The sequence below is a fragment of the Petaurus breviceps genome, unplaced genomic scaffold (assembly GCF_028583685.1).
Source record: "Petaurus breviceps papuanus isolate PSGF00001 unplaced genomic scaffold, PetGlider_PUasm1.0 183, whole genome shotgun sequence".
Classification (NCBI taxonomy): Eukaryota; Metazoa; Chordata; class Mammalia; order Diprotodontia; family Petauridae; genus Petaurus; species Petaurus breviceps.
The window spans coordinates 19,554,022-19,567,615 of record NW_027185791.1 but is presented as its reverse complement, the minus strand read 5'-3'; the positions used below and the strand labels follow the sequence as shown (position 1 = coordinate 19,567,615).

The 13,594-nt window shown below is 40.9% G+C and overlaps 1 protein-coding gene across 1 annotated transcript in view; it reads left to right on the top strand.

The window, feature by feature from the left end:
* Window positions 1-2,846, top strand: part of LOC138161147 (fructose-1,6-bisphosphatase 1) — a 37,691-nt gene extending 34,845 nt beyond the window's left edge. The window contains exons 6-7 of the mRNA XM_069087986.1: window positions 635-754; window positions 2,156-2,846. Of these exons, the coding sequence (XP_068944087.1) occupies window positions 635-754; window positions 2,156-2,347 (312 nt within the window). The 3' untranslated portion in view covers window positions 2,348-2,846. The remainder of the gene's footprint in view (window positions 1-634; window positions 755-2,155) is intronic.
* Window positions 2,847-13,594: the final 10,748 nt, after the last annotated feature.

The window sequence follows — 13,594 nt, the reverse complement described above, 5'->3', positions numbered from 1 at the left end:
ATGTACCCCCCCACACACAGATACCCAATAATGGAAGTGGGATAACTACTCTGAGTGGGTCTTGATAGAGCCCACCACACTCCTTGAGTGCCTTTTGTTAATTAACCACAAGGAACGCTGTTGTGAAACTGTAACAAGGAGAAGCAGCCCCAAAGAGCGACGCATGTTGTTCTGGTCCTTGAAGGTCCAAAGGTTCAGTTCCTGGCACTGCCCTCAGAATTCTTATCCAGGGCCGGTGGGAGGCAGAAGTGAGGGGAAACAGGAAGATAAAAGCAGCTGCCTCCTGCAAGATTAATGAGTTAATTGGTCATAAAACACTTTCAGTTCAGGGACCTGTGAGCTCAGAGTACAAGGGTTATAAATTCACGTGGGCCACAGTGGAATTAAAGCCTCCAGGATCGTTTATTCTTGATGCCATCCCTCCCAAGCTGCTTCACTTAACAATACCTTCCCCCATCGCTCCCCATTCTTCCTCCTCTTACCCCCACCCTTTAAAATGATGCTGTGAACATGGTTTTAAGGGGAAAAATATCTGTCTTTTAAGCTTTTTTTTATAGGCTTGCAGGCATATATGAACACTGTTATTTGCCCCCCTGCTTTCAATCCCAATTACCAATTATCTTGAAATTGGCAGGATAACACAGCTCCTTATGGTGCAAGATATGTGGGCTCCATGGTGGCAGATGTGCACAGAACGCTGGTGTATGGAGGAATCTTTTTGTATCCAGCCAACAAGAAAAGCCCCAAAGGAAAGGTAAACATTCCTTCTTGAGGACTGGACCGAGGAAATGGGCTCAATTGCACACAGGGCAGTTTGAGTTAGGAAGGCTGCTTCCCCAGCTCCCTCTGCCCCCCCCCCCACCCAGGGGAGATGGCCTGCTCAGAGATATTAGGGTATGTTCTTTGGTTTAGAGGTAGTTATACTTGAAGAGGCCTCTAAGTGGTGCAGTGGATAGAGTAATGGGCCTGGAACCAGGAAAACCTGAGTTCAAATTCAGCTTTAGACACTTACTAGCTATGTGATGCTGGGGAAGTCACTTAACCCTGTTTGCCTCCATTTCCTCACCTGTAAAATGAACTGGAGAAGGAAATGGCAAAGCACTCCAGTATCTTTGCCAAGAAAAACCCTGAATGGTCATGAAACGTCAGACATGACTGAAACCACAAAACCTACTTGAAGTCAGAAGTTGGGGAGGGGGCTAGAGTGTGAAGTAAGTGACCTCTGGACATCTCTTCCATGTCTGTGATCCTGTGATCACAGTACAGAATTCCCAGTGTGGGAAACGCCTCCTGCCAATGCAGATTACCAAGTAGTTTATAATTTATACTCTTAGAGAATTGCCTGGGGGCTCTGATGGGTTAAGCAAGGTGTCAGAGGTCACACAGCAATTATTTATCAGAAGCAGTACTTGAACCCAGGTCCTCTTGACTCCAAGTCTGGGCATCTACACTATTCCACTTCCTATTTGATTGTTTTCAAATGATTTATAGAGATAGACACCTCATGAGCCTATTAGCCCTTGGGAAACACTTTTGCAAGGAAAAGTATGGATCTGTTGTGACACTTGTCTCTTAGATATCTCGAACTTACTGATTAGACTGGCTTAATCTGACATGACTCATGTTTGGGCTTTTCTCAGATACTGAATATGATTTCTTATATGGTCTAAGAAACATTGTTCTACCACTTTTTCTAAGTGTGGTAAAAGAAATTGTTTCCCTTTTAAAGTACTGTCCACTTTTCTTTGTCCCCATGGTCTTAAACTTAATCTGCATGATTAACATTTTCTCCAACATTTTCTCAAGTCTGGACAATAAATGAAACAATATATCAAGCCCTGACTTTGTAATTTGCTGATTTCATAGGTGTAAATACTCACACTGAAAATTTAACAACTGGCTCTCTCCAGGTGTGAGCCGGCTCCAGGATTCCCCTGGTTTTAAATACTAAACTGAGTAGGCTGTTGTTGTGCAAAGAACACTAGATTTGGGCCCAAGTTTAAATCTTGATTCTGCTGCTTTACCACCCGAATAACTGTAGAAACGATCCTCTGAGCTGCAGTTCCCTCATTTGTAAGATGAGAAGTTTGCATCTCTCAATACCTGCCCACCATACAAGCCTGCGACTGGATTGTTCTTGTCTTTTATTTTCTAGCTGAGACTCCTGTATGAGTGTAACCCAATGGCCTTTGTCATGGAGAAAGCTGGAGGACTGGCTACCACAGGAAATACAGCTGTGTTGGACATCATTCCCACTGACATCCATGAGAGAGCACCAGTCATTCTGGGGTCCCCTGATGATGTGAATGAATTCCTAGCAATTTATAAGAAGCATGCTGCCAAGTGAAGATCTCCTCTTCCCACACGAGCTGAGACACCAGAAAGAGCAGGACCAAAGATCATAGCGCACTCTGTGAACAGACAAACGTTCATGGCAGACCAACCCCACAGCCCTTTTTTATTTCCCACAATCCTTTTGATGTACCGATTCTACATGGTGCGTTGGCCACCCTAACCAAAAGGCACATTCTATAGCACCACAAATCGTAAAGATATCGTGAGAGGTAGGGAAGCCAAAAGAGCAAATAAAATTATTCTTCCTTAAAAAAAAGCTTCGTTGATTTGTGCTGAATCTTACACTTTTCTCCTCTCACATGTACTAGTTGTTTGTGTTGAGGACATCTGCCAGCACTTTTAAAATTTCAGTGCGTAAGGCCATGGTGTCTATTTCCATTTCTTCCTAGGTACTATAACTATAATTGGAAGGTAGATGCTAGTACATGTTTTTTTTATATTCAAGGAGAGAGTTTTCCAATAAACGTGTTTAACTGGATGACAGAAACAGAGCATGATTTCACTCAGTTTTTATTTTTCTTGATGAATTTTTGACTATTAAATTTTAAAAGCACGACATTCACTAATTTTAAATTACCATACCTAAAAGTGATGCTGTAATTAATGTAAACTTTAAAGAAAAAAAATGCAACCTAGATACAATCAAACATTTTTTTGATAAGCCTGTAATTGTTAACAATTACTACTTAACCAGGGCAGCTAGGCGGCGTAGGGGATAGAGCACTGGGCCTGGAGTCAGGAAGATTTTGCGTTCAAATCTAGCCTCAGACACTTCCTAGCTGTGTGTCCCTGGGCAAGTCCCAAAACTCTGTTTGCTTCAGTTTCCTCACCTGTAAACTGATTTGGAGAAGGAAATGGCAAACCACTCCAGTATCATTGCTAAGAAAACCTCAGAAGAGTTAGACACTTTCATGACAGACCAACAACTGAACAGCAGTAACAGAAACTACTTAATCCAACCAGAATTAGGTGGGTTTTATCTCTTTTGGGCACTGAATTTGGAGTCATGAGATGTAAGTTTGAATCCTGGCTCTGCTTAGTGCTTAAAAGCAACCTTGAAAGGGCACATTGTATAATATTTCTGGGTCTTAGTTTCCTCATTTATCAAATAAAGGTACTTGACTAGATGATCACTAAAGTTTCATTCAGCCCTAAATCCTATGTTCCCATGAACTGATAGTCTTTGATTGCTATTGATATTCGAGGTAAGCTCCTGGCATGTAAGTTACTGGTATGTGTTCCTGCTATCATTCTATTTCCTCTCTTTAGAGGATATGGGTATAAATAAACACACACACACAATATGGGGATAGGGATTGGACCTGTATTTTTTTAATTAATTAATTTTAAAAATTGATTTTAAAATTAATTAATTTTGATTTTCAACATTCACCCCTGTAAGATTTTGAGTTCCTAACTTTTTTTATTCCTCCCTTCTCCTCCTCCCTCCCCAAGACAACAAGCAATCTGATATAGGTTGTACATGTACAATCATATTAAACATATTTCCACATTAGTCATGCTCTGAAAGAATCAGAACAAAAGGGAAAAACACAAGAAAGAAAAAGAGAAAAGTCTGCTTCAATCTGCATTCAGACTCCACAGTTCTTCCTCTGGATGTGGACAGCATTTTCCATCATGAGTCTTTTGGAGCTGTCTTAGATCCTTCCATTACTTCGAAGAGCCAAGTCTCTCAAAGTTGATCATAACCCAATATTGCTGTTACTGTGTACAGTGTTCTCCTGGTTCTGCTCACTTCACTCAGCATCAGTTCACACGACTCTTTCTAGGTTTTTCTGAAGTCCCTCTGCTCATAATTTCTTATGGAACAATAGTATTCCATTACATAGATATACCACAACTTGTTCAGCCATTCCCCAATTGATGGGCATCCCCTCAGTTTCCAGTTCTTGGCCACCATAAAAAGAGCTGCTACAAATATTTTTGTACACGTGGGTCCTTTTCCCATTTTTATGATCTCTTTAGGATACAGACTTAGTACTGGTATTGCTGTGGACCTGTAGTTTTATTGGTATAAGGAACTCCAGGTTAGGGGACTCCCTCTACCAATGCCTTTTAGTACCTTCTCTACAACCCATAGTGACAGAGAACTTTCTAGAACACAGGTTCTATGACTTACCCAGGGTCACACAGCCAATGTGTCCAAGGTGTAACTTGAACCCAGGTCTTCTTGACTTCGAAGTTAGCTCTCAACCAACACCACATATCTACACATTTATATATACATGCACATAAGTACATCCGTATGCACCCAGTAATGTTCCTCTTCCATAAACTCTTAGAATGAGAAGGCCTTCCTCTCATCCAGTGTCCTCATCTTTAGAAGAGGAAGCTTAGGCTCATAGAGGTAGTGACTTTAGCAAGGTTACACAACTACCTGAGTGGCAGAACCAGCTCTGTATTCCCAGACTAGTCAATAATCTTTCTACCACTCCCTTTTGCTTTAAAATGGCAACTGGAACTCTGGGCAATTATTAAGTGCTCACTAGGGGGTGCAGTGGATGCAGTGCTGTGCCTAGAGTCAGGAAGACTCATCCTCCTGAGTTCAAGTCTGGCCTCAAACGCTTTGTGGCTGTATGACCCTGGGCAAGTCACTTAACCTGTTTGCCTCAGTTTCTTCAACTATAAAATGAGTTGGAAAAGGAAATGGCAAACCCCAAATGGAGACAAAGAATCAGACACCACTTACTGAACAACAACATGTGCAGGGCAGTCTTCTAAGTACTGAGCTCCTTAAGGGAAGGGCCTTTTGCCTCCTTTTGTGTCTCCAGTGTTTAACACAGTACCTGGAACACAGTAGGTGCTTAATAAATGTTTATTGATAGATTGATTGAAATACTGGTGATACTAAGATAGGAATGACATAGCCAAGGACCTCAAACAATTTACATTCTCTGGGTGTCTGAGATGTAACAAGTATAAATACAAAGATTAAGTTCCCCCCATTCTGGACTTGTGATTTAATCTGTCATCTTATGAAAATTCCCTGCGCTGACGAACACAGGCTTCACATCTGTCACTTAGGGAATAACCTGGGGAACGGAGAGGCTGGGAGTGGCCCATCGTCATGCAAGCTATGAGGGTCAGAGGGGGAACTTGAACTCAGGTTTTTCTGACTCTGAGGCTAATCCTGTACCCACTTGGCCACACTGACTATCATAAATGTAAGTAAAGTACAAATAAATCAGAAATGTGAAAGCATGAATAATAGGGGGTGGGAGCAGAGAGACAGGTGCTGGATGGAGGAGAGGGGTTTGTAAAGGCTTCAGGGCTATGAGGATCAAATGAGATGTGTGTGTGTGTGTGTGTGTGTGTGTGTGTATGAAGCTCTGTGCAAACCTTATAAAAATACACTACATATATACATATATAAATATGTATATATATGCACTATATAAATATGTACATATATATGTAAATGGTAACTATTATTAACTTGCTTACAGTTTAGAACAGGATCTCCCAAGTTTTGGGGAGAGGAAGCCTTTTTTTTCATCTCCTCAAATCTTTGCACTTATAACTGGTACTGCTATATCCCTCTAAAGTCCGTAAAGTGCTCTACATAATCCTCTCATTTGAGCCTCGGGACACACTGGTGAGGTAGGCACTATAGGCATTTTTTTTTTACAAATGAAGAAACTGAGGCTGGGGAGGGGTTAAGCAGGCTGCTCCTCCAGCCAGCGAGGGTCAGAGTTGGGGTTTGTTTGAGCACAAGAGTTTCTAACCCGAATCCCCTGTTCTGTCCATCCTAGTATGCTGTCTAGACCCCGTCCATTATTCTATGCTGCCCCCTAGTCACTGGAGAGGGAAAAGATCAGAGAAAGATGCTAGCGCTAGAGCTCCTGATCTGGGGAGGAGGGAGGGAGGGAGGGAGGCAGCTTCCAGCTGTGCTTTTCTGCCTGCTGAGAGTCACAGTAACCACAGGGGTGGGTGCAGGGGCCGGAGGGGGCAAGCAGACTAGGAAGAGGGGATAATGGCAATCCGCTTATGAACCTACCAGGCATGGCTTTCAGATTTCCTGATAAATACTGATCTACTGATTGAGAATTCTAAAGCTCTAAGAAATATTGTCTTAAGTACCAAGTATTAGGTAAGTAAATATACGTAAGTATCAGCCAGGACAGCTCATTGGAACAGTGGATATAGTGCCAGGCCGGGAAGACCTGAGTTCAAATCTGGCCTCAGACGCTTACCAGTTCTGTAACCCTGGGAAAGTCACTTCATCTCTATCTGCCTCAGTTTCCTCATCTGTAGAATAAGGATAATAATAGCACCTACCTCAAATGAGATAATTATAAAATGCCTGGCAGGTAGAAAGCACTGAATAAATACTGTTGTTGTTGCTATTATGATTATATACCAGGGGCAGGCAGGTGGTCCAGTAGATAGAACACTGGACCTGGAGTCGGGAAGACCTGAGTTCTGACCTCAGACACTTTCTAGCACGTGACTGTGGGCAAGTCACCGAACCCATCTGCCTGACTTTTCTCATCTGTAAAATGGGGATAATACTAGTGTCTACCTCCTGACAAGGTTGTTGTGAGGATAAAATGAGATCATTGTTGTAAAGCATTTAGCACAGGATCTGGCATGTCTTAGCTATTATCATTATTAATTATACTACAACCAAGGTCTATATATGCCTTTAATTGAAGTAGCTCAAAAAAAATGTAGGGACTATTTGTGCCTGACCTGTGGTCAAGCCTGCCAAGCTTGTGTAGGTCTGGACAACCACAGCTGGACACACTGCACCTTGAACCCAACGTGGTTCTGACATTTTGGATCTGACATTTTGGTCCTCTTTGAGCACGGACAACAACCAACCAACTGTATGTGGCTTTAAGAAAATAGGCAGGGCTTCCATTCACCCTTCTATGCACCTTCATCTGTGGCTGCCGAGCACTCCCCACATTTATTCATAGCCAGCAAGAACTTTGGCATTTGGTGAAAGGTCATCAGCTACAATTACAAGACTGTGTGGGTAACTCAAACTCCTAACATTTCAGAGTAGCTGCAAGGGGGTATGATTGAGGTGGCTGGCTGTCAACTGTAGACCAGATGGTGCTAGAAATAGCCAAGCCTCCCCAGGTTCTTTTACTAGCCTAGGTTACAATTCACCCTGGGATAGAAGTTTACTTGAATAGGATCTTGACAAGATTACACACTGCCCTTCTCCCATGATTTCAATATAATTCCATATTCATTGAATATCTGATGTCATCACTACCTGTCCCCCAAATCATAGGATATTAGATCAGGAAAAGACCCTAGAGAGATTAGGTAGGCCAACACTCTCATTGTACAAAAGAAGAAAATGAGATTCAGGTCACCCAGCAAACTAGTTACCTGGCCAGGAGGAGGCTACTCATTTTCAATCTAATATCCTTTTTTTCACTGTATGACACCCTAGTTTTAAGCACATACACACACATATGTGCAAACACACACATACACACAAGTTTTATTGATACCTTTTGTTTTTACACCAATCTCGACTGGTCTCTCGCTGACGTAAGGCAAATTGTCTCCCTCCTCACTAATCAATTTCACATCCCATTAGCTATGGCAGCTGTTCTAAACCTTCTCTTTTCCCCTCAAGCCTCCTGCTCTTACCTTTTCGGCTGAGGGCCTCTTCTCATACGTCACTGAAAAAAAGTGATGGCATTTGCTGCCTTCTCTTCATCTCACATATTCTCTGACATCACCCACTACTCTCTCCTCCTTTACCCCAGGCTCTGATGAAAGAGTGGTCTTTCTTGCCAAACTCATCCTTTCTACAGACCCTAAGTCCTATGCCCTCTGGTACTATCCACAAGAGTACCCCTACTATCATTCTCACTCTCCAATTTTCAGTCTCTCTCTATTTACTGCCCCTGCTGCATATAAAGTCAAGTCAAGCCAAACCAATTCAAGTTGAGAAACATTTATGAAGAGCCTATTATGGTCCAGGCACTGTAATAAGCAAAGAAAAGGCAAAAACTCCCCCCAAAACAAAAAAAAAACCAGTCTCTGCTCTCAAGGTGTTCAAAGTTTAATGGGGGTGACATGAAAACAGCTAGGCAGAGACAACCTACGTACAAGATAAATAGAAAATAATCACAGGCAGAAGGAATTAGCATTCAGGAGAACCAAGAAAGGTTTTTTGTAGAAAGTGGAATTGTGACTGAGACTTGAAGAAAACCAGGGAAGCCAGGAGACAGATAAGGATTGAGAGAATTCCTGACATAGAGAACAGTGAAAATGTTCAGAGTTGGGAGACTGAGTGTTTTGTTCAGGGAACAGGTAGGAGGTCAGGGTCACTAGATCACAGAGTGCCTGGTAGGGATTATAGTATAAGAAGACTTGAAAGGAAGAAAGGGACTAGCTATGTAGGGTATTAAAAACCAAAGAGAGGATTTTAATACTTAATCCTAGAGGTGACAGGGAATTACTGGGACTTATCGAATGGCACATGGGTGACATAGTCAGACTGTATTTTTAAAATGATCATTTTGACAGTTGAGTAGAGAATGGACGGGAGACGGGGCAGGGAGACCAAACAGCAGCCTATTGCAATCGTCTTTGCGTGCAGTAATGAGGGTCATTGGTGCCAGGGTATTGGTAGTATCAGAGAAGGGCATGGGTCATATAGTAGAGATGCTTCAAATGTAGGGCCTCGAGGACTTGTCAAATGATTGGATATGGCGGGGGGAGGGTGAGAGAGGGTGAGGAGTCAAGGACGGCACCTACGTTATGAGCCTTGGGTGATAGGGAGGATGATGATGCCCTTCCCAGTACTAAGGAAGTTGGAAGGGGAAGGCTTTGGCAGGGGCAAGACAACGAGTCCAGTTTTGGACATATAAGTTTAAGAGATCTCTGTGACATCATTCAATATTCCAGTGTTGGAGATGTGAGATTGGAGGTCACAAGGCAAATTAGGGCTGGACAAGAAGATCTTTGGATCACATGAATGCAGATGGTAATCAAATCCTAGGGAGCTGATGAGATCAAGTGAAATGGTATAGAGGGGCAAGAGAAGAGGACCCACAGCTAGTGGGAATGACCTGGATGAAGGGCCAGCAAAGGAGACTGAGAAGGAACAGTCAGATGTAGGGGGAGAACCAGAGGAGAGCAGTGTCACAAAAGCTTAGAGAGAAGAGAGTGTCAAGAAAAAAGAAGACGGCCAGTGTCAAAGGCTCTGGGGAGGTCAAGAAGGGAGAGGACTGAGAGAAGGGGGTTAGACTTGGCAATTAAGAGGTCATAGTGATTTTGGAGAGAGCGATTTCAGTTGAATGATGAGGCCAGAAACCAGATGGCAAAGAGTTAGAAAGAGATTGAGAAGAAAGGAAATGGACTCAGCAACTGTAGATGGCCTTCTCAAGGAGTTTAGTCATGAAAGGGGAGACAGACAAAGGGGGACAGCTATTGGGATTAGACAGATAAAAAACACCCAATCTCCCCTGTGCTTAAAAAAAATCCTCAGTAGAGCCCACTATCATCACAAGGGATCATCCTATATCTCTGCTTTTCAGCTAAACTCATTGAAAAAGAGATCTACACTCAATTGTTGGAGGAGATAGAGGAGGAAAGGTGATTTAATACTGGTATACAGTGTGCTGTAGCTGCCATTCTATAAAATCATTCGGAAACTATACCCTGAAAGTCACAAAACTATACACTGCTTTTGACCTAGTAATACCATTACTAGGTATGTACCCCATAAAGTTAAAAAGGGAAAGAACCTATACACACAAAAAATTTTGTTGTTCAGTCATGTCCAATGACTAATGACCCCATTTGGGGTTGTCTTGCCAAAGATAGTGGAATGGTTTGCTATTTCCTTGTCTAGCTCACTTTACAGATGAGGAAATTGAGGTAAACAGGGTTAAGTGAGTCTAGGGTCATACAGCTAGTAAGAGTCTGAGGCCTGATTTGAACCCATGAAGATATGTCTTCCTGATTCTAAGACCTGCTGCCCTGCCCCTTCCCACCTTACACTCCTCTGAAAAAAACACACCTTGAACCTTTTCTGTCTGAGTAACACAGAAATTCTCATGAAGACTTGGCCCAGATTTCCTGGCTAGCCAGGTAATGACTTTCCTCTAGTCTTATTAGTACAGAGTGATCTTGGAAGCACTCACTCCCTTTTCACCTAAGAAGCAGGCTCTTTCAGAAATCATCACCCTCTTGTTGGATGATACCTAAAATCTGAACTCAGGAATTATCAACCCAGGTAATCACCAAGATTGGTAATGTTCCTTTCTCAGGATCACTAGAAGATGAAATGAAAAGGCAAAGAAATCAGCTAGTAGCAGGAAGTCTAAGGACAATAGTTTCAGACTGTGGGAGAGCACCTGCTTCTCATTGCCATGTGCTTCTGCTGAAAGATGCCATTGCTGTTGGGGGCAGAAGAAAAAGATCCCCTTGCTTGATGTATTTCTCTCTAGGAGGTTAAAGGAAACGGGAGAAAGGGACAGCAGGGTCATGGAGCCATTTCTTTCTTTTATAGACCCCACAGTGAGCGAATCATTCCTGATTTCATCCCCTTAACTCTTAGTCACTAATAATCAGGAAACCAAAAAGAATTCCCCATCTTCTATCAGCAAGGGGCTCACTCCTGTGCCCATACACCCACACATGTCCAGCTCAGCACTGAATGGTTAAATAACTTGTCCATGATCACACATCCAGTAAGTATCAAAAGTGGAATCTAAAGAATCTTAAAGACTATCTGGGTAAAAGAACAAATCAGAAAAACAATAGATAATTTCATCAAAGAAAATGACAACAATGAGACACCATGCCAAAACTTTTGGGATGCAGCCAAACCAATCCTTAAGGAAAAATTTATATCACAAAACATTTTCATCAATAAAAGAGATAAAGAAGAGAGAATCAATTCTGCATGCAACTAAAAAAAAACTAGGAAAGGAAAAATCAAATAAAGAACTCAACTAAACACAAGAATAGAAATGCTGAAAATAAAGTGGAGATAAAACAAAACTGAAAAAAATAACCACAATCATTCAAGTACATGAAATTAAGCTTAAAAAAATTAAACAAACTCTTAATGCATTTTAATTTTAAAAACCAAGGAAAACAAAATTGCCAAAATAAAAAAATGGAAAAAGATAATTCCTAACAGATGAAGAGAATATAAAGGAATTTTAAGAAGTTATTTATCTTAATTTTATGTCAAGAAAACTGGACACTTAAACAAATGAGTATTTAAGAATGCTAATATTGCCAGCTTGGCAGAGAAAGAAATCAATTATTTAAATGACCCAATTTCAGAAAAACAAATTGAACAAAGAAAAAAATAGGACCAGATGGATTTACAAAAGTATTTTATCAAATGTTCAAAGAACAAATTATACTAATATTATATTTTGCTTATTTTTAAAAAAAAGAAGGGGAGGGGAAGAGAAGGGATCTTACCAAACTTCTTCTATTAGATAAATTATTGTAATAAGGAAGAAAAGAAACATTTATTAAGCATCTGCTATGTGCCATATTCTGTGCTAAGTGCTTTACAAATATTATCTCATCTGAGTCTCACAACAACCTTGGAAAGAAGGTGCTATTATTATTTCCATTTTATAGTTGAGGAAATAGAGGCAAAGAGAACTTAAGTGACTGTCATGTTAATAGGGTTTAAGATCTTCCCTGCCCATTAATAGGCCTCATGTGGAGCCCATTAAGGGAAGTTTGTTTAAGGGAGGCTTGCTTGTAGGAAAGCTTTCACACCTTTTGCTAATATCTAATTAAGTATGAGTCAAGAGGGTGGTGATGACTTCTGGCTCTGAGAGGTGTGTATATTCTCTGAGTTGGTATTTTACTTTGGGGCTTGTTTATGAGAAGGATCTTGTGATACCCTGGTCAAGATTCTGAGTGGCCACATGTTCCTAGCTCCCTGACTGCTCAAATGTAAAGCCTCTCCAGATCCAGGGATGTATGGAAAGTGTATAGTTGATTCAGGCAGTCAGAGCCCTGTCTGTTGGTCTTTATTTCTCTGCTTGTATTTTCTCTGAAGTTCAAGGTGCTGACTTTAACCCTGAACTACTGAATATGATTTAAAAAGATTGTTGGCCCCTTAAACAACTATCTTTCCTAGTAAAGCAGATCTAAGAACCTGTGCTAGCAGCAATCCTGGGTATACCAGTGTGATTGCCACTACAGTGACTTGCTCAGGATCACAAAGCTAGTAAGTGCCTGAGGCCAGATTTCAACTCAGGTCTTCCTAACTGCAGGTCCAAGACTATATTGATTCTGTCACCTAGTTTTCTCAAGTCAGAGAGAGACAAAATAGAGAAAAACTATTATAGACTAATGTAAAAATATTGGAGAAAATATTAGCAAAGAGGTTACAACAACATATATTTTTTAAAGTTGTACACTTTGACCATGCTGAATTTATACCAGGAATTCAGAGTTGGTTCAATGTGAGAAAAATTATAAATATAATAAATTATATTAATTACAAAATCACATGGTTATATTAATGGATGCATAAAAAGTTTTTGACAGAATAATAGTTGTATTAAAAACATTAGAAGCATAGAAGTAAATGTAATTTGATAAATAATATCTATCTAAAAACAAAAGCTAGCATTATCTATAATAGCAAAATGCTTGAGGATTTTCCGATAAGATCAGGAATAAAGCAAAAACATTCATTATCACCACTATTATTTTATATAATTCTAGAAATGCTTGTTGTTGCTTAGTCATTTTTCAGTTGTGTCCAACTCTTTGTGACCCCACTTGGGCTTTTTTGGCAAAGATATTAAAGTGGTTTGCCATTTCCTTTTCCAACTAATTTTACAGATGAAGAAGCTAAGGCAAACAGGGTTAAGTGACTTGCCCAGGATCACACAGCTAGAAAGTGTCTGAAGCTGGATTTGACCTCAGATCCTCCTGATTCCAGGGCTGGTACTCTCTATCTACTGCACCACATAGCTGTCCCAGAACAATTTATAAAATTACTAAAACATTGTAAAGAAAAACAACTTTAAAAGACTTAAGAACTATGATCAATAATTTCAAAACACTCATCATGAAGCATGTTTTCCACCCCTTGGCACAGGTGTGGTGGACTTATTTAGTTGTTTTAATCCCATCTAACTCCTCATGACCCTATTTGGGGTTTTCTTGGCAAAAATACTGGAGTGGTTTGTCATTTCCTTCTCCAGATCATTTCACAGGTGAGGAAACTGAGGCAAACAAGGTTAAGTGACTT